Here is an 18862-nt window from a genome sequence, read left to right as displayed (position 1 = left end):
TTTCCATGAGCACTGTTCCTCTAACCCCACAGGTTCACAGTCTTCATCAGGGCTGTTTTCAAACTCTTCCTGCCTTGGCAGTCTTTTACTTCCTTGAATTTGTAGATGAAACTGGCGTGTCAGTGTTCGAGAGCTGCAGGAATGTGGGTGAGCAGGAAAGGGAGGCAAAGAACAGGTAAGCTTTTAGAGGTACTTGATCTTAAGTGTGGAGTTAGACCCGAGTGAGAAAGGTGTTGAAAGCTGTGTCCAAATACTGATTAGGCTAATTGAGCTCTTGAGGGGTGGGACATGGAGTTCCTTGAGCCTCTCAGAGTCCTTTGGGGGTGGTTTGCATGTGTACAGGAGAGGGGTGGATGGGAAGGGGGAGCTGCTGCCATAGGGGTAAAGATCTGTGCTGGTTTGTGTGGCCCTTGGTTTGAGAGCCTTCAACCTGGTGCTCAGAGCTGCTGTCACAGCTTCACCTTGTCCAAGGAACTGGGATCCTGGGGTTGGAGGTGGGAGCTGTCTGGAAGCACCCCCTTCTCCCTGGCCCTGTAGGATGCTCAGCCAGGCTGGGAGGAGAGGCAGGAGGTGAGGGATGAGAAACCACCCGGAGGGAGGAGCACAGCTTCCCTGGGTGCTTCCCGGGCACCAGCCCAACCTCCTGCCCATGGTCTGGGGAGGGGATGAGCAGCAGCAGGGGCTCAGGGGGGTTTGCCTCAGCCCTGTGCTGCCTCCACTGTAGTCACCCCAAGAAAGACAAACGGGGAGAGGTGTCCTTCCTGTAGCAAAGCTGGTACCGCTGCTGGGCTGAGGAGCAGGTTGTGCTGCAGCACAGACACTGAGGAGTGATTTCACATCAGCATGACTTGCAGTCTGCCTTGACCCTGCACGGTGGCTGCTGCTGCTGGCTGGCTCTGTGCTCCCCTGTGCTTTGCCCCTTGCTCCAGGCTGGCAGCCGGCCTGGTCCACAGCTGCCCCAGCACTGCTGGGAGATGATCCATCTGGAAGCCAGGCAGGGAAGGGGGAAAACAGGGCTCCCTGCTTCGGGAAGCTTTGTCATGCCTGACCCTTCCATGCTGCTGTAAGAGTGGTGGTGCCCTGAGCTGGGATGGAGTCATACCTGCTCCGTGCGGAGAGACAAGGGGAAAGGCGCAGCAACCGGGGTGAGGAGAAACAGATCCTGAGCTTGGGTGGGTGATCTGTAGATGGAGTTGATGCACAGAGGCCATGGGGCTTCAGCTGCAGCCGGGCAGATGTGTATCTGCCATGACGTGCTGCTGAGGGTGAGGCTGTGCACTGCTGGGGCTGCTGAGCTCTGTTCTGAGGGTTTGAAGCTGGTGTAGGTCCCTGCCCACATCCAGAGTGTCCTGTTTCTGCTCCGGCTGCCAGGCTATTCCCAGCACCTTCCCTGGTGGCAGTGCGTCAAGGGAGCCCCAGCAGCATCCCAGCCCTGTGGGATTCCCCCACTGCTCCTACTTAACCACCAGCTTCTTCCAGTCTATGTGTGCCTGAGCTGAGGTGGTGGTGGGATTGGTAGGATGGATCCTGTCCCGGAGCTGAGTCCCTTTAAGCCATATTGCTTATGCCAGTCCGATGTGATCCCTGAGCTGTCACGTCAGCAGGTTTTGCCTTCCCACTGCTCTGGTGTTCCACAGGACTGGCTGGGCTGGTTCTGGCCCCACTGCCCCAGGGAGCTGACCCCTCCTCCTGCTGCTCTGGGCGTGCTGCTGGAGCCAGCCTGGTCCTTCCTCTGCAGGGTTGCACCCAGCACCCTCACAGGAGGCTGGAGCTGCTCTGTGCCAATGAAGAGCGCTCCAAAGGGGGATGCGAACATGCAGCAGGCTTCCAGGAAGAGCCCGTGGCCTCACACGGCTTTCCCATGCCAGCTCCACTTCACGTGGCTGCTGGGTGAGTCATGCAGAGCAGCCAGGCTCCGCGCCGCCAGGCAGGAGACGGGTCAGGGACTGCAGCAAGGCTCCATACCTCTCCTGGCTCCCTTCCCCTGCTCAGCCCCGGCTCTCTGGAAGATGAGTGAGAAGAAGAGGGACCTATCCATGGGAGGGATGGGGTCTTGCTTAAAGGCTCAGCTGAGCTGGTGGGACCAAGAGGCTTGAGTGCACCTCTGGAGGGTCCCTAGAACAGAAATGTGTCCTCTCCATCCCTGAGGACTGCCAGCCCTCCTCTGGGAATGGGGGCACATCCTTTCCCATCACTCTGTTCCCATCATCCTGACCCTGCTCTGCCCCACAGAAGAGCCAGCCCAGGCCTGCTGCGGCAGCAGTAATCAGACCGATTTTAATGCACATAACACCCAACATCACCACGGGAGGGACTCGTCCCTGCCCTCGCAACCCTCTCAGGCCATCAGCTGCAGAATGCAGTCACCCCTGGCCCTCCAGCTGCCCACGTGGAAACCGGCTTGGGCTGCTTCTCCCTCAGCCGTGCCCCTGGTTTCGGTGGCATCCCTGCGGCGAGGTGAGGCTTTCGGGCTGCTCCGGCAGGGAAGTGCTTTTAGGCGGCAGAGCAGGTGAAGGCAGAGCCCGGGGCTGCGGAGCAAGCCCTAAGGCACATCAGAGCAGGCTGGAAGAGCCCAAAACCTCCAGAAGCCAGAGCCTGGGCCCCCCTTGGCGCGCACGTCTCAGTCTATCAGAAACTTCTCACCATCCACATCTCTCCCCACAGAGCCCTTCCGCAGGGAGGGGAAGAAATCGGAGCGGAGGAGGCGGGAGAAGTACATGAGGATCATGGCATCGAGCAGCAGGAGGTTGGCGGTGAGGAAGGCACCCTGGCCCTGCACCTCCACGTAGCGGAGGAAGTACCAGGTGAGGTAAGCCTGGGGCGCCAGGCGGAAGGCGAAGTACATCACCAGGTTGACGTACTTGTTGGCCTCGTAGAGTGCCGGGGAAGGCACGTTGCTCATCTTCAGCAGCATGCGCATGGTGAGGAAGATGTTGCTCACCTCCACCAGCAGCAGCAGCATGGCTGCCACCAAGAAGCGGCCTGTGATGATGAGCGAGACGAAGGCAGAGATGGCCTAGGGAACACACAGGGTACACAAGGTAAGCTCTCCTCGCCCTGGGGAAGGTGACTCTTTCCCTCCCTTGGTCTAGGTGTACCCTCAGTGGGACCACACAGTGCTGCTCCCCACACACAGAGAGCCCCGCAGGCACCTGGAGAACCAGTCTGGAGAGCCAGTTCCCCCAGGACCAGTTCCACCTCCCTGTGCTGGGGAGCTCTTCCCTCGCCGCCGCGGCAGCCTGTCTGGCTCCCGGCGCTCCGAGCCGACGCTGGCAGGAGTCCTGCCCCGCCAGGCACCCTTGCCTTGATGTGCAGCCTACCTGGCAGCCAGGGCGAGGCGGAGGGAAGGGCTCCAGCTTGCCCTGCCATAGCACCCGAAACCTGCATGGGCTGAGCTCTGGGGTGTGTGGTACTGACTGTGCTGGCCCCTCACCTCCCCGGGGTCATACTCACCATGGCGTGGTGCACCAGGTATTCCCAAGACGAGCGGGATTGATGGTTGAAGATGATGTCAAGGGTGTCGTGGATGAAGTAGCCTGTGGGACGAAGGAGAGCACTGAGGGGAGCTGGGTTGTGTACAGTCACCCGCTGCGGTAAGGGGAAGCAGCAATGAGGAGGAGGGTGCTGTGAGTATGCTCCATGTGTTGCACCTCCACCCTGTCTGAGCGTGGGGTGATGGCCAGGCCCCAGGGGCTGGAAGTCTGCAGGCTCCACGCTCATGATTAAAGCAGGAGGTATGGAGGAAAGTTGCCCGGCCCTTAAACCAGGGCTCCCCACAGCCCAGAGTGCTGGGAGAGGCTGGAGAGGGATTGGGCAGAGCCCAGGGAGTGACTGCAGCCATCGCTCTCCCCGGCTCTAAGCTTACCTGAGGAGAAGCAGACCAGCAGGTGCCCTGAGACGCTGTAGCCGTCCTGGATGTCGGAGAGCAGCTCCGGGGCGTGCCAGAGGCTGGGGGGTGAGGACAGGAAAGGAAGGAGGGGGTCAGAGGCAGGGCGCTGGGGGCCAGGGGAACCCGGGGGCAGAGGGGTCCAGATCCCCGCTCCCGTTTCGCACGGTGTGCACCCCTCTCCCGTCCCAACCGCCCGGTACCTGAAGAGGGCCCATAGCCCGGCCAGCACGGAGTGTGCGAAAGAGACGAGGAGGTTCAGCCAGCGCCAGGCGCGGCCGGGGCGGCTCCGCACGGCAGCGGGCCGGGGCAGGGCCAGCGCCAGCCGCCGTAGCCCCGCGAAGATCGCCACGCTACCGGCCACCAGCGCCGCGGACGGAGCCCGCCAGCCCGGGCCCATCGCGCCCAGCTCCGGCGGCGCGGCCGCCTGGCCACGCCCCCATTGGCCGCGCCTCTCCCGCTGACCACGCCTCTCCATTGACCACACCACCGCGCTGGCCACGCCTCCCAACTGACCACGCCACCCTATTGGCCACGCCTCATCTGGCCACGCCTCCTTCCCCCGTCTGCGCGGGAGCGGGCGTGCGGGGGGCGCGCACGGGTGTGTGTGTTAAGGCGGGGTGTTGCACGCACGTGTGCAAGGCGCTGCGCTTGTGTCTGCGCCGGTTGGGGGTGTTGTGCGTGTTCCTGCCGGTGTAGTGCGTGACTGTGGTGCTATCTCGGTGCGAAGCGTTGCAGCCGTGCGGGTCAGGCGTGCGTGGCACACGCGTGTGTGTCCGTGCAGGGCTGGCGCAGCGTGTGCGTGACAGGCGTTGAGCATCCATTCCGGGCTTTGCACATCTGTCCTGTTGCTGCACAGGTGCCGCGGGTCCAGCACATCTGTCCCCGGCACCGTGTGCGTGTCCCGGGTACGGTGTGGCTCTGCTCCCGGTAAGCCGGTCGCTAGATGGCAGCACGGCCACGTAGCGTGCGGTTGGTAGTGCCAGCGCGGTCCCTTGTCCCCCCTCCACGCCGGGTGCAGGGCGGGAGCCCGAGCCGTTGGTACCCCCACAAGAGAGGGGCTAGGTCGCCGTGGGGCGGCATCGCTCTCCCGGTAGAAGCGGAGAGTCCCCGTCCCGTCCCCCGCGAGCCCTATACACGCGGCGAGGCACAGGCACGGCCGGCGGTGTTTTGTCCACCCGCGGCTGCCGTAGGAACCCCCGGAAGTGTCTCCATGGAGACGGGAGGAGGCTGGCCCCGGCCGGGGCAGCGATGGAGAAATACGAGCGGATCCGGGTGGTGGGGAGAGGAGCCTTCGGGTGAGGGCGGCTCCGGGCCGGCGGGGAGCCGGGGGTGTCGGAACGGGGGTGTCCCGGCTGTGTGCGGGGAGCGGCGGTGGGAGGCAGGCCGCGTTACCATGGCAACAAAGTGTCGCCGTGGCAACGCGGGGGGTCAGCCGGTATGTGGTACCCTAAGGGAGGGGGGGTGTCCAGTCTCTGTTGCCATGGCGATGGGGTGACACGGCCCTGGGGTGCAGGCCCTGTTGCCATGGCAACGGGAGGGGCAGGGGCCACGTGTCACCCCGGGGTGGTGGCTGCATGTCCCCTGTGCTGAGAGCCTGTCCCCGTCCTGCAGCATCGTGCACCTCTGCCTGCGCAAGGCCGACCAGAAGCTGGTGATCCTGAAGCAGATCCCGGTGGAGCAGATGAGCAAGGACGAGCGGCTGGCGGCGCAGAACGAGTGCCAGGTCCTCAAGCTGCTCAGCCACCCCAACGTCATCGAGTACTACGAGAACTTCCTGGAGGACAAGGCGCTCATGATCGCCATGGAGTACGCCCCAGGTAGGCCCTCGGGTCCCTTGTCACTGCTTCCTTGGCAGCTGACCATGAGCCAAGGGTGCCCAGAGAAGCTGTGGCTGCCCCATCCCTGGCAGTGTTCAAGGCCAGGTTGGACACAGGGGCTTGGAGCAAGCTGCTCTAGTGGAAGGGGTCCCTGCCCATAGCAGGGGGATTGGAACTGGATGAGCTTTAAGGTCCCTTCCAACCTAAACCATTCCATGATTCTATGATTCTGTGCCTTATGCATGTTAATCATATCCAAAACAAAGAGATTTCTAACACCTCTGTCACCAGTGAGCGTGCTGCCATCTGCCCTTGGCCTAGGTTTCACACACATTTCCCTGTGTCAGCTCTCGGCCACGCTGCTGCTCCCCCAGCTCTGTGTGGGAAGGTGTGATTTCTAACGAGATCTGCTGTGGAGTTGCAGCTGAAATCAACGTTTGCATGAGGGTTTGTTAGAAGCTGTGCGTGAGCCCTGAATCTGCACCTTCCCTTCTCAACAGGGGCCTCTCCTTGCCACGTGGCCTCATGGACAGCAAGAATTCCCTTCTGCAGAACAGGCTTATCTTGTTCTGCTCTTGAGGTTTGTGTCCTCCTCCAAGAGCTGTAATTTTAGCGTTTCTTTTCCTGCTGCCTTTGACAATATGTCAACTGTAACTTCTCTTTTGCCATTCCGTTGTCCCACCAACTGTGCTGCCGTTGTTCTCTGCATGGTCTCAGCAGCACTGGAGGACATGCTGCGTGTCCCACCAGGATGTGCTTGGCTTAAGACGCCATGGCTAAATCCCACTGGATTTGAGGCTGGGTTTGTGCAGCCACCCTTGCTGATAGCCCGTTATTGCTCATCACAGGGGGCACACTAGCAGAGTTCATTCATAAGCGCTGCAACTCCCTGCTGGACGAGGACACCATCCTGCACTTCTTCGTGCAGATCCTCCTGGCTCTCCACCACGTGCACACCAAGCAGATCCTGCACCGTGACCTGAAGACTCAGAACATCCTCTTGGACAAGCACCGCATGATTGTCAAGATCGGAGACTTTGGCATCTCCAAAATCCTGAGCAGCAAGAGCAAAGCCTACACGGTGAGTGGCCTGGCTCTGCAGGGGAGCTGCTTACCACCATAGCAGCCAGCTGGAAGCTGGACTTGGCTCAGGATAATCTCTTGGAAGCTGGCAGCGAGGTTGGATGTAGCACACTTGCAGTAGGCCACATCCACGTGTCATGGTGCTGCTTTGGTCCTTGGAGTTTATATAAACTGATGTCTTCACACCCAAGTTTGCTGCGGCTCTTTGGGCCCGCTGGTAAGGGGAGGCAGGGCTCCTCCTGCTGTCACAGTGGGAGGGGTGGTGTTTGTGGGTTTGTCTGACACATACTTGGCAACAAAATCCCTGCCAGTGCCTCTGTCCTGCCTTGACTTAATCTCCTCTCTCTGCTTGAGTATCATTCCCCACCTGGTCTAAAGTGACTAGACATTTATATCACGCTCATTGCTCCAGGCTCTGATTCTCTCCAGTGAATGGGAGCAAACTGAGAGGTAATCTCTGTTTGAGCAGAGGGGGTCACCAGAAAGGCAAATCCTCACGGTTTTTCCTGAGACTCTCAAGCAGATGTTGACACCAAGGAACAAAAAGCCCAGCTCCACCAAGCTTTGGTTGGTGGTGCTCTAGCCAGCCTGCATGCTGTGCTCTAAACTGAGCCTTTCTCTTTCCACCTCGCTGCCCCAGTTTCCCAGCATCATGGTAAAATTGTCTCTTCTAGGTTGTGGGAACCCCGTGCTACATCTCCCCAGAGCTCTGTGAAGGGAAGCCTTACAACCAGAAGAGTGATATCTGGGCTCTGGGCTGTGTGCTCTATGAACTCGCCAGCCTCAAGAGGGCTTTCGAAGCTGCGGTAAGAGGGAGGTGGTTTACACACAGCACAGGGAGCTGTGGCCTCTCAGAGAGGTGCAAATGCATGCTTGGATCCCTCTTCTCACTGAGCCTGGAGGTGTGAAGGCAGAGAGCAGTGCTCAGAGCTTCCTGCTCCTCAGCCTCGCCTCTGACCACCCAGATACTGTATGTGTCTCTTGTTGTCTCTCCAGAATCTTCCTGCCTTGGTACTGAAGATCATGAGCGGGACGTTTGCCCCAATATCAGACAGATACAGCCCCGACCTGCGCCAGCTCATCCTTAGCATGCTGAACCTGGATCCTTCCAAGCGGCCCCAGCTGAATGAGATCATGGCCCAGGCCATCTGCATTCGGCCCCTTCTGAACCTCTACACTGACGTGGGCAGTGTCAAGATGAGAAGGCAAGTGAAGGTGTCACCTCAGTGTGCCTTGGGCAGGCTGCCGCAGCCCGCACGTGTCTGACCGAGCTCCAGAGAGCATTTCCCCATGCAGCTCTCCTGTGTTAGCCAATGTGCAGCTGTTGCAGGGCAAGCCTGGTCCAGTGGCTCGAGGCCATAGCAGGTGCCATGGCAGGTATGAACTTGTCATTAGAGCAAACAGAGCTGTGAGCTCAGGGGGAAGCACAGTGATGCCAACTCCCTTCTCAGGTGGTTTAAAGCACCTGCCGAGGCCATTCAGCCGTGGCTTATGCTGTAGCTCTGCCTGTGATCCAGGGCTCTGCAGGACCTCTGCACTAAGCTGATGTTAAAGGCTGGATTTTGATTTGGCAGGCCTGAAAAACCCTTGGCTCCGGTGCCAACAGTGACCCACAGCCGGACGGGGGGACGAGTGAGCAGTGCCAGGCCGAGGGGTGAGTCCTGGCACGGTGTGTTCAACACAGCTCCATTCAGAAGGACCCTTTCCTTTGGATGGTGGGAGGGTCAGAGAGGCACTGGAGCTTCTGGAGAGGGGAAGATTAAGCGGTGTCAGCTTCCATGAGCCCTGGAGGAGCCCATGGGCGCCTGAACCAAGTTTCCGCTGTTCCCAACAAAGGCTGGGAATGAGCCAGGGGGATGCTGAGGGGGAAGTCCTGGTGCAGGCCGGTGCAGCTGGCATTGATAACAATTAGGATAGAGCTGTTGTGGTGCCACTTCCCTCAATTCTGGGGTAAATACAAGGACCTGCTCCCAGCCCTGGTGGGGAGCTCTGCAGCAGCCCCTTGCCAGCCTTGGCCAGGCACTGGTCTGGCTCTGCTGGCTGGCAGGCAGCTATGCTGGCACCCAGACTGGCTGGTGTCTTCTGTTCCTGTGGGAAGAGAGTCATGGATCCACGTTAATGATTTCTCTATGACCCATAGGTGTTCGAGGGGGCTCGGCCAGGACAGGAATCCCTCCTCCATTGTCATCCATCTACACGTGGGGGAGCGGGATCACCACCCCTCTCCGACTGCCCATGCTTAACACTGAGGTGGTGCAGGTGTCTGCAGGCAGGACACAGAAGGCTGGGGTCACCAAGTCGGGAAGGCTCATCCTGTGGGAGGTGAGTGATGGGGACTGCTGGCTTCCAGTGGCCGTGGAAGCCTCAGATGTGTGAGTTCTGAGGAGAGCACACTTCTGCTCACTGCGTAAGCCCTGGCGCTGCATCCAGCAGCACCACTGTCCAGGGTCACAGTGTGGGAAGGGACTCCTCTGAGGTCCCCAACCCCACCGCAGATGACACAGCTTCTCTCCACCAGGCTCCCCCGATGGGTGCTGCAGGAGGCCCTTCCCTCCCCGGAGCCACTGAGCAGCTCCAGCCTCAGTTTGTGTCCCGCTTCCTGGAGGGTCAGTCTGGTGTGACCATCAAACACGTGTCCTGTGGGGATCTCTTCACAGCCTGCCTCACAGGTGAGCTGCTGCCTCCTGCCTTCGCCTCCCCAGGTGCCAGACCCCTTTGCATGGCATTGGGCTTGTAAATGTAGTGTCACTGCCTGGGGAGCCTGCACAGAGAGGAGCCCCGGAGATGCTGGGGTGGGATGGCACAAAGTCTGCGTGGCCTCTCATATAACATTAGGTAAGGGGCAGAGATAACAGGCATGGTCCTCCTGTGATGCTCAAGTGGTTAACTTGATCCCAAAGGTGTGTCTGGTATGGGGAGGGCTACAGATCTCCTCCTTTTGCTGTCCTGGCTGCATTGGTGTTATATGGAGCCAGAACTGACCTGTAGAGTGGGGACTGCAGTGTGAGAAGCATCAGGGAAGTTCAGCCTTTGTCACCCTGTGAGTGTGATGCAGACACAAGCAGCGACCATCAGTGACTGGCGTTGCAGTGTGAAGTCAGTGTGAGCTCCTATAGGGCTGGTTGTCCTCAGCTATAGGAAGATAAGGTCTGAAGACCCCTTAGAGTGAACCAGGCAGCTTCTGGCTGGGAGAGGAGCACACACACCAGCTTGAGGCTGTTTGCAGAGCAAAGCCCTCCCAGTAGTCCTTTTAGAGCCCTGTTTGCACTTCTGCTGGTGATCAGGGCAGCAAATGGCAGACATGCAATAGACAAACTGCAGGCATGGGTTTGTTCTACTTCTCCATGGCATTTCCTGCCTCCCCTTCTGCTGGGTGGCTGCTCAGCGAGTGCCTCTGTGTGTTTAACACCTTGACACACCGTGGAGTTACACAGCTGCAATAATGTTATCTCAGCTCTCTCCTGTCATCTGCTCTTTGTTTGGCGAGCTGTTACAGCACATTGAGGCTGCTGCTCTCTGGAAGCTCACTAAAGGCTTCCGGCCCCTGCAGCAAGTTATGGAATCATACAACCATAGAGTAGTTTGGGTTGGAAGGGACCGGAGTGGGTGCTGTGTGTGTGCCTTGCAGGGCCTCATACACACCAGTAACACGACTTCCCTCTGCTTTTGCAGACAGGGGGATAATCATGACCTTCGGCAGCGGCAGCAATGGCTGTTTGGGGCACGGAAGCTTCACAGATGTGAGCCAGGTTTGTCGTGAGGGTGCTGGGCGTGCTGCTTCCCCCGGGGCACAGGATGGCTCCTGCCTTCTGCGCCACGTGAGAGGGCTCATCCCAGCTCCAGGGATGTGCATCCCAGCCGTGCTTTGGCATCCAGCTCCCTCCCCTTTCCCTCCCTGTCACTGCGGGGTTTAAAAGACCCAACCTGCGTCTCTCTTTCCTTCTTTCTCCCCCCTGCCCCTACACAATGATGCCTTTGAGCGTGGGGGAAGTCAAGAGCTGCCTTGTGGTTGCTGTTGGCAGGCTCCCAGCTTGGAGCCTGCCTCCAATCACACACCTGCCTGCTCCACTCTTGGCCTGCAGCTGCCAGGGTTCACTGAGAAAAGTTATTGCTCAAAAGCAGCACTATTTGAAGGAGAGCCGTGCGCTTCCGACGGGCTCCGAACACAAGGGCCCCGGGCACGTCGCTCCCTTCCAGCCCTCTCCTCGGATGTGGCAGCAGCACGATGGCTTCCAGCCGAGCACAGGCACTGCTGCCATTTGGCCCCGTGGTCAGCTGGCTCCGTCCGGAGCTGAGCTTATTGCTGGGGAGAGTTGTGTGTGTGTGGGGGGGAGCAGTTGGGAGCAGCAGCCAGATCCCAACAAATGGTGCTTTTCACTGGCAGGAGATAATGAGGATGAGGTTGGCTGTGGCGAGGTGTCAGATCTAACAGCAGGTCACAGCAGGGGCTGGGTGAGCTGTGGAGATCCTGGTCTCTCCACACCCTCACTGCTAGCTCACGGCTCTTGCACACAAGAGCCTTTCAGCCAACGCATCCTGCACCAAGCCCCTGCCTGCTCAGGGAGTGCGTTACAGCCCCTGGCACTCCCCACATGGGCAGGGGGGCGAATCCCAACCCTTCCCTCTCCAAACCGTTGGTGCTGGCTGCTTTCTTCTGCCCCAGAGATGTTTGCATTATCTTCTGTGCTGCGTGCACGTAGTCTCTGAACCCTTTGAAGGCTGTTTGGAACTAGAAACCCTTCCCCGGTGTTTGTGTTGGATGAAAACTGGGATGCTGCCAGCGCTGTGTTGAGGCTGGGGGGCCGGGTGGGAGGGATGGGGCTGGCTGGGAGGTCTCGGCTGACGGCTGCTGCTCTTCCCCTGCCAGCCCAAGATCGTGGAGGCCCTGCTGGGCTATGAGATGGTGCAGGTGGCCTGTGGCGCATCCCACGTCCTGGCAGTTTCCAACGAACGGGAAGTGTTTGCCTGGGGCAGGGGGGATAATGGTAAGAGACGGCTGCCTGGTAAAACAGGGCTTGTGCTTCCCATTGCCTGTTCCCACTCCTCTCACCGGCCCTGCTTGCCCACGGTCCTCTCCAGATGTGCCAGGGTAGGTGGGTGTGGAGGAGCTGCAGCTGCTTCACCGCATGCCAGTGCCCTTGGGGTTTGGATTTCGCTTCTATGGCTCTTGGAGCAGCTACGTTGATGCTCAGGTTTGTGCGTTGCCATCAGCTGTGTCCTGCTCTGTTCCCTCTGCCAGGTCGGCTCGGGCTGGGTACCCTGGAGTGCCACAACTCCCCCCAGCAGGTCACAGTCCCGCCGGAGCATGAGGTCCACAGAGTCATCTGTGGCATCGACTCCTCCATGGTCCTCACTGTGAAGAACCAGATTCTTGCCTGTGGGAGCAATAGGTAAGAGGGGTGAGGGTCTGTGCTCCAGAGCTTGTTACAGCCTCCTGGGCCTTTCCATCTGTGCTCAGCCCAGGAAGAGGGAGCAAGGGGCTGTAGAAGACATCGCTCACTGTGTGATCCTGCTCCCCAGCATCACGCTGCTGGTGGTGTGGTTATACCAGGGCAGGGTTTGTCTCCATTCTGCCAGCTCTGAACTGTGCTTTTCCCCATGCAGGTGTAACAAGCTGGGCCTGGATCGGATTAGCTCAGCAGAGGAGCCCTCCCCAGAGGACCAAGTGGAAGAGGCCACGGTGTTCATGTGTGCCCAGTCGGTCCCCTTGAACCAAGAGCCGATTGTGTGCGCTGACATTGGTACAGCGCACTCAGCTGCAGTCACAGGTGAGGGCTGGGTGCTCAAACACCTGACTGGGGGGCACCTGCATTTCTCCATCCTCCTGCCATTTCCCATGGGCAGAGACCTCAGAGAAGAGGGAGACACCCTGCTTCTGATGCTGGAGCTCTGTGGATGCTCAGTGTGGTACAGAGCAAAGAGCTTCAGTGCATCCTCAGGTGACACCCAGTTGTTTCTCTTGTCTCTATTGCTAGCTTCTGGCCAGTGTTACACCTTTGGCAGCAACCAGCACGGGCAGCTGGGTACCAGCTCCTGCCGCAACAGCCGTGTACCCCACCTGGTTGTGGGGCTCCAGGCGATGAAGGTCACTGTGGTGGCTTGTGGGGATGCCTTCACTGTGGCCATTGGTGCAGGTGAGAATGAAACCCCAGTGTTTTGGGCTGCAGCAGACTCTAGCTTTCCTCTGCCTGCAGTCCATGCTGTGGTCAAGGAGATAGCCTGGGTAGGTACCAGGGAGGAGGGAGGCTCTGTGTGCAGTGAAGGGATATATCCCTTTGCAGATGGTGAGGTGTGCACATGGGGGAAAGGAGCCAGGGGACGCCTGGGCAGGAAGGATGAGGAAACAGGAACACCAAAGCCGGTGCAGCTGGAGGAGACACATCCCTACCTGGTGACCTCCGTTGCCTGCTGCCACGGGAACACGCTGCTGGCAGTAAAGCGTGAGTAGAGGCTTTGTTACTGTGATTCCTGCCGTGAGAGCCCAGCCAGACACAATGCCTTGTGACTGGAGCTGTCCCAAGTAACCCTGGCATGTGAGCTCTGTGTTATTCTAGGCCCTCTCCAGCTGTAGGTGAACAGAAATAGCTTGAGGCCCATAAAAATTCCCCTTCAGCACTGGGATGCTTCCGCTGGGCCGGGAGAGCAGAGGGACAGCAGAAGAGGTTCTCCCGCACTCCCACATTGGCGGGGAGCTGAGGATCCAAAAGGAGCAGCTCTCTAATTGCTGCTGCTGAAATAGAAGCTGAGATTTGAGGCGTCGTTTTGGCTGCTGCCTTTCCATTGTGGTTTGGAAAAGATAGCACTGGTTTTTGTGGTTCCTCTCTGCTCGGCCCAAAGGCAGCATCGCTGCGTGGTTAAAACGTGCCCATGGCATGACCTGCCCTTCCGTTCCCTGGGTGTCTGATGGGAGCCTGGCCCACGCTCCTGGAGGGGCCTTTCTTCCTCCTTTCCTGGGCTGATTATGGCCTCAGTGCTGGGCTGAGGGATCCCAGTCCCAGCCCACTTCAAGCAGGCTAATTACACCCTGGAGGGGAGGAGGCAGGGCTGTGACTGCCCCAGCGCAGCGCAATGGGCCATGGCTCCTGTTCTTCTCCTGCAAGGGCTGAGCTCTCGTGCTGTGTGCTGCCATGTGAAGGGGACAGGGAACGGCTGAGTCCCTGGGCTCAGAAACTAGGAGGACATTTGTTATGGGAGCAGGAGGGTTCTGTGTCTGCAGCAGGCTGCTCTCCCCTCCCAGAGCTGGTTTGTGGGCTTCCACCTGCAGCACTGTAAGTGTAGGGACTGAGCGTGTAGCCCCATTTCTCTCCCTCTGCACTGCCCAGTCTGAAACCTCAACCTGCTTGCCCTCGTACTGGCAGTGCAAACTCAGCAGCAGCAGCATCAGGGCAGCAGCCTGGCCTTGCTATCCCTATCCCTCAGTAGCCAGGGTGCAAAAAGCATCGGGAGCTCTGTGAAAAGCTGAGATTTGGGCTTTCACACAGCTCAATCTGCCTGGAAGCTTCTCCAGAGAGCACACGATTGCTGGTGCCACGTGCGGTGTCATTGCTGCTGCCAGCTCCGGCTGTGATCTGGCCCGCAGAGGCTGCTGGCACAGGCGAGCAGGGCTCTGCCTCTGGGGCAGCCGTTCTGCACCGCTCTGTGCTTTCCTCCCGTGTGGCAAACGCCGTTTGTGACCCGTTTGGGTTTCCTCCCTCTTCATTGTTGAGGCTGCTGCTGTGCCCTTTGCTCGATCCCACTGTAAACACAGGAGTAACTGGGAAAAGGCAGGTGTGCTGGAAGGGAGGAGGAGGGCACAAGCTGCAAGAGACTCCTGCTTGGGCTCTGTGTGCCGGGCGCTGCCTCCTGCTTGTGCCACTACTGAGGCCTTGCTTCCTGGGATAGCAAGGCAAGGATTGCAGCTGCCCATCCCTTGGGTATCTGGTCTGTGTGGGGCAGGCACTGCTCCCTGTAGCTTCACCAGGATAGTGGCTTGTGGCTTATTCTTGGTCCTTGCCCTTTGTGTTTCAGCTGTTGTGGAAGAGTCGCCTTCCCAGTGAGTTTGAGTCGAGGGGACACATCCAGCTGCCTGGAATGCCTTGTCCTCTCAGCGCTTCCTGATGGCTCAGCCCTGCATCCCCAGGCTCAGGAGTTCCAAACAGGAAACAGGGAGCTCCTAACGATGGTTCCCATGGAACCGGAGCTGGTCTCTCTTATGGAATCAACAAGGGTCACTGTGAACCTTCAGTGCCTGAGAGCTGCTGCCCTGGATGTGCCATGGGGTGGGCATCCCCAGAGCTCCGCTGCTGCTGTCAATGGGGAAGCCTCCCTGCTGGAAGTGCCTGTGTGGAAGGGTGAGGAGCACAAAGGTTGTTTCCCCAGTGGAAACTGTCTCTGGTTACAGAGCCCAGGCTGACAGCTCGGTGTCTGAGAGAGCTGTCAGCCTGTGCACAGCGGTGTCTGGAGTTAGGGCCCCAGGCACTACTCGGGGTGACTAAGTGCAAACCTCTTTTCTAATTAGAGAAGCCTGTCCTTTCCCATCCCCCAAAGAGCATTTCACCCATTTGTTGGGCTGTTTATCATGCTTCTGAGGGTCCTGCTCTGCACAGCAGGACGAACCCGGGGTGAACAGCCCCTTTGTGCAGCACAACCTGGTTTGCTCTCCCCAAAACACAGCCTGGAGCTTTCCAATTAGAGCCTCCCCCAGCGCCAGGAGCTCACCAGAGGATCCTCCAGCTGACATTTGTCCTCAGGCCCCTAAATCCTGCTGCTGACCAGCTCACAGGCTCCCAGCTGAGCTAGCGGAAGGCAGTGGAACACAGCGAGTGATTGTCAGCACTTGAAGGTTTTTAACCCAGATCTCTCCAGGGGGGTGATGAGCTTTCACCAGGGATCCTGTCTGTAGGCAGGAGGGGGCATATCACCGTGTCACAGACAGGAGCTGCAGGTTTTATCTCAAGAAAGGTCTTTTCCTTTCCTTCCCCCTGCCCCCTTTTCTTTTTTTAACTTACATCTGCCCTGGGCCAGTTTTTGATGAGCTCCTGTCTCTGATCTGTCTGACACTGCAAATGCTCCTGCCTTTCACATCCATCTTTGTGCCGTTGCCAATCTGTTGTGTATAAAGTCAGGGCTTTCATGAGGTGGCTGAGATGAAATCTCTCTAATTATTTCTGTGATTCTTTCCTGTGTTCAATGAGGGGAACCTCGCTGGGCTCTGCTAGAAGCCAACTGATCCCTCTCTCATGTGGAAGGTAATGAATCCCAGCAGCTCTCCTGCTCTTTCTTCCCTTCACCTCCCAGGCTCCGGGTTGGGAAGGGAGCAGGTCCTGTCCGGCCGGGAGAGGCGTGTGCCCTGCCTGCAGACACTGCCTCCCTCTTTGGCTCCTGCCAGGGTGGGAGCAGGGGTTTTTCCCTGCTTTGGAGCTGCCTTTCCAGGCGGTTACACCCTGGGAGCCCAGGAAGCTCACTGGAATTCAAAGGCTCTGCCAGTCCCTTGGCACTCGCTTTGTGCTGCAGGTTATAGGGATGGCTCCAGCAGCCTGGTGTCAGCAGAGGTGAGGGTGTTCCCCACTCCTGGGCACCGGGGTGGTTGCGGGGCTGGGTTAAATCACCTCAAAGCCCCTCTGCGCTGCTGCCTGTGCCGAGCTGGTGGCAGCACCGGCTCCTACAGCAACAGACATCTCTTGCCTGCGTTGTGCTCAGCTCCTTGCTGAGCTCCTTGCACCACATGCAAACACATCCCATCAGAAGGGGCTGATGTTCTGCTACAGAGAGCCGGTTGGGATGGCAGGACAGAGCTCTCTGCCCCCCTTTGTGTTGAAGGTGGTGGCACCAATATGCCACTGCTTCATGGGATGTGCAGCACAGAGAGCCACTGGGATCTCCCCGTGCTGCCAAATGGAGGGGTGAGCCTCCGTCAGCCCCCTTTTCCCGCTGATGTGCTGGTGTGAAGTGGGGTTTATGGCTTAATGATGCTTTTGCACCGCAGTGCTGAGCTGTCACCAGCCTTATTATGGTCGGAGGAGCCCGTGTGGACCAGTGCTAGTGCAGGGCCGGCGCTGGAGCCCTGGGGATTCCGCAGCCTGCGTGCTCCGTGCAGCAGCTCAGCTGGGAAGCCCAGCGAGATGATTTGAATAATTTAATACCAGGCTGTGACCAAGCCTGGCGAAAGGGTAAAGGAAACAAAGAGGCCCCCAGCCCCGAGCAACAATAGCTCTTGAAGCGACAAGCCGAGGCATGTCCGCGCTGCCGCAGGCACACAGCAGCCCGGGCAAATAGGCCACTGCATTCCTCACGTCTGCTGCTTTGTTTCCTTGCAGAAGCTCCCGGTGAAAGCTGCAGGTCTTGGGGCTTCTCCCTTTTATCCTTGTGTTGTTCCCGTGTTCTGGGGAGCTGGTGCTGGATCGGCTGTGTCCCTGTGGCTCTTTGGCTAAGGAAGGCAAGGGGTGAAGGGAGCGGGTAGGGGAGGTGATGCAGGGATGCTTTGTGCATCCCGGCTGGTGTAGGTACCCTCTGTCACTGTCATCCAGGAAAAGCTCATCCCTGTTCCTGTGCTCCATAAGATCCCAGTGACCTGGGGCCACCGCTGTCAGCAGGAAACAGCCCCGAACCCCCCTGCTGATCCCAGAGCTGATTTGATTTCAGTCCGGCCCCTCTGCTGTGGTCACATCCCCATTCCGTGAGCCTGTGTCTGTGTCCAGCACCCTCGCTCTCCTTACCCCCGCCTTTCCCGGGCACAAAGCAGGAAGAGGACTCTCCCCGCTCCATTCCCCCAGGGCAAACCGCTCCACCTTAACTTCTTTAGAAGCTGAGGTTTGTTTTCTGTCCGTCCAGTTTAAGTTAAATACAAAGCGGGGGGGTGAATGAAGCAGGGGTGCAGGGCAGGGGGAAGGCTTCCCAAAGCCCAGATGGGTTCAAGGACTGACCCATCACAGGGCGGACAGCGAACATATCGCCTGCACAAAGGGAATTGCCCTGCTCCGAGTGTCGCCTTTGTGTGAGACAAACGCCCCGGCTGTGATGTTGAGAGCGGGGAGGGCTTCCCTTAGGGAGAGGGGGGGAAAAGGGAAGGATCTTTGTTTGCAGGGTCTGACACCTCCCAGCCGTCCTGCCGGCACAGCCAGCACCTCCTGATGGCTTTGTCAGCTCCTGGCTAATTAGCAGAGATGCTCCTCAGCGAGGTTAGGAACGAGAAAGGTTTAAAACATCAAAGAGAAGTGGTAAATAGTGATAAAACTCAGAGCTGGTCCCTGCCTGTCACGGGAGATGAAGGCTTTTTAAGCTCATCTAAGCAGGAGTGATGCAGGACGGGGCTTGGAGCAGCCTGCTCTAGTGGAAGGTGTCCGTGCCCGTGGTGGGGGCTTGGAACTGGATGAGCTTTTCCAACCCAAACCATTCTGTGATGATTCCGAGCGTCCTACGCCTGCTATGGGGTAGCGCAGGGGGTCCCCTCACCCCGTGGGGTACCAAGGGCCCATCCTTTTGGTCTGAGCCCCGTCCCATAGCAGTGTCCAGGGCTGGTTTTCAGACAGGTCCCTGTTGAGGGTTGTTCAAGGCGAGCCCAGCTCCAGGGGTGCTGTGACTTAGTGGCAGAACCAGACGGACCACAGGGCTGTTTGTACATCCTGCCCTGGGGGGGTCACGGCTCCGGGTGAGCCCAAGCCCAGGCTGCCACCCCTAAGACAGCTCCGAGGTGCCCGGTGCACCCCTGTGATCCCTGTACCGGCTCTTGTTCCTACACGTTGGGTTTCCAGGCTCTCTGCGAGCTGGTTAAAGTTTAGCTCAGTGCTCTCCACCATCCGAGGCTGCCAGCTCCATACATCCCTGCAGTGACTGTTCACCCTTCATGTATGTTGACACAAGCTTCCCTGCTATTTGGGTGTCAGGAGTTAAAGCCCTGTTGCAGCTCAGGTCAGGGTAACCCCCAAAAAGAGCCACCCATCCCCTTCTTGGCAGCTGGGGCAGCAGGCGGGCAGCCTGCCTTCCCCCTCGGGCTGTTGTAGGGGGTTATTTTAAGCAGGGAGAAGGGTAACGTGAGCTCCTTGAGTGACAAGTGATAGAGCTTGACTTGCTTAGCGTGTCCCCCAGGAATCCCTCT

The 18862-nt window shown here is 58.8% G+C and overlaps 2 protein-coding genes across 5 annotated transcripts; one reads left to right on the top strand and one right to left on the bottom strand.

The window, feature by feature from the left end:
- Positions 1 to 2252: 2252 nt before the first annotated feature.
- On the bottom strand, positions 2253 to 4333 carry TLCD1 (TLC domain containing 1). Its single transcript, XM_062629867.1, has 4 exons — positions 4090 to 4333; positions 3866 to 3948; positions 3454 to 3536; positions 2253 to 3016 (listed from the first exon to the last, which is right to left on the bottom strand). Exons 1-4 carry the CDS (start codon positions 4284 to 4286, stop codon positions 2621 to 2623), a joined length of 759 nt encoding a protein of 252 aa, XP_062485851.1. The 5' UTR covers positions 4287 to 4333; the 3' UTR covers positions 2253 to 2620.
- Positions 4334 to 4668: 335 nt separating this feature from the next.
- On the top strand, positions 4669 to 15920 carry NEK8 (NIMA related kinase 8). Of its 4 annotated transcripts, XR_009966868.1 has the most exons (16): positions 4675 to 5164; positions 5501 to 5706; positions 6555 to 6787; positions 7464 to 7595; positions 7786 to 7994; positions 8364 to 8443; positions 8930 to 9111; positions 9308 to 9458; positions 10462 to 10538; positions 11657 to 11774; positions 12029 to 12179; positions 12394 to 12557; positions 12765 to 12923; positions 13071 to 13229; positions 13355 to 14057; positions 14797 to 15920. XR_009966868.1 is itself a non-coding variant. In XM_062629858.1 (15 exons), the coding sequence occupies exons 1-15, from the start codon at positions 4833 to 4835 to the stop codon at positions 14823 to 14825; spliced, it is 2382 nt and encodes a 793-aa protein (XP_062485842.1). In that variant the 5' UTR covers positions 4676 to 4832; the 3' UTR covers positions 14826 to 15920. The 4 variants fall into 4 exon arrangements, 3 of the variants coding, with proteins under 3 accessions (XP_062485844.1, XP_062485842.1, XP_062485843.1); XM_062629858.1 differs by lacking the exon at positions 13355 to 14057 and having other exon boundaries at positions 4676 to 5164; XM_062629859.1 differs by lacking the exon at positions 13355 to 14057 and having other exon boundaries at positions 5076 to 5184.
- The last annotated feature ends 2942 nt before the right edge of the window (positions 15921 to 18862 follow it).

The sequence above is a fragment of the Pezoporus occidentalis genome, unplaced genomic scaffold, assembly GCF_034315485.1.
Source record: "Pezoporus occidentalis ecotype Australia unplaced genomic scaffold, CSIRO_AGI_Poc_V1 ctg343, whole genome shotgun sequence".
In the NCBI taxonomy this organism is placed as follows: Eukaryota; Metazoa; Chordata; class Aves; order Psittaciformes; family Psittacidae; genus Pezoporus; species Pezoporus occidentalis.
Note: the sequence above shows the minus strand (reverse complement) of the source record. Positions and strands in the feature narration are given on the sequence as shown.

Bases quoted from the DNA above. Each gene is read 5' to 3' on its own strand.
- TLCD1 (XM_062629867.1), bottom strand. From the start codon at position 4,286: ATGGGCCCGGGCTGGCGGGCTCCGTCCGCGGCGCTGGTGGCCGGTAGC. The intron at 3,537-3,865 runs GTAAGCTTAGAG...TTCGTCCCACAG, and splicing joins GCTGGTCTGCTTCTCCTCAG to GCTACTTCATCCACGACACC. The intron at 3,017-3,453 runs GTGAGTATGACC...TGTGTTCCCTAG, and splicing joins ACCTGGTGCACCACGCCATG to GCCATCTCTGCCTTCGTCTC.
- NEK8 (XM_062629858.1), top strand. From the start codon at position 4,833: ATGGCAGCACGGCCACGTAGCGTGCGGTTGGTAGTGCCAGCGCGGTCC. The intron at 11,775-12,028 runs GTAAGAGACGGC...TCCCTCTGCCAG, and splicing joins CTGGGGCAGGGGGGATAATG to GTCGGCTCGGGCTGGGTACC. The intron at 12,558-12,764 runs GTGAGGGCTGGG...CTCTATTGCTAG, and splicing joins GCACTCAGCTGCAGTCACAG to CTTCTGGCCAGTGTTACACC.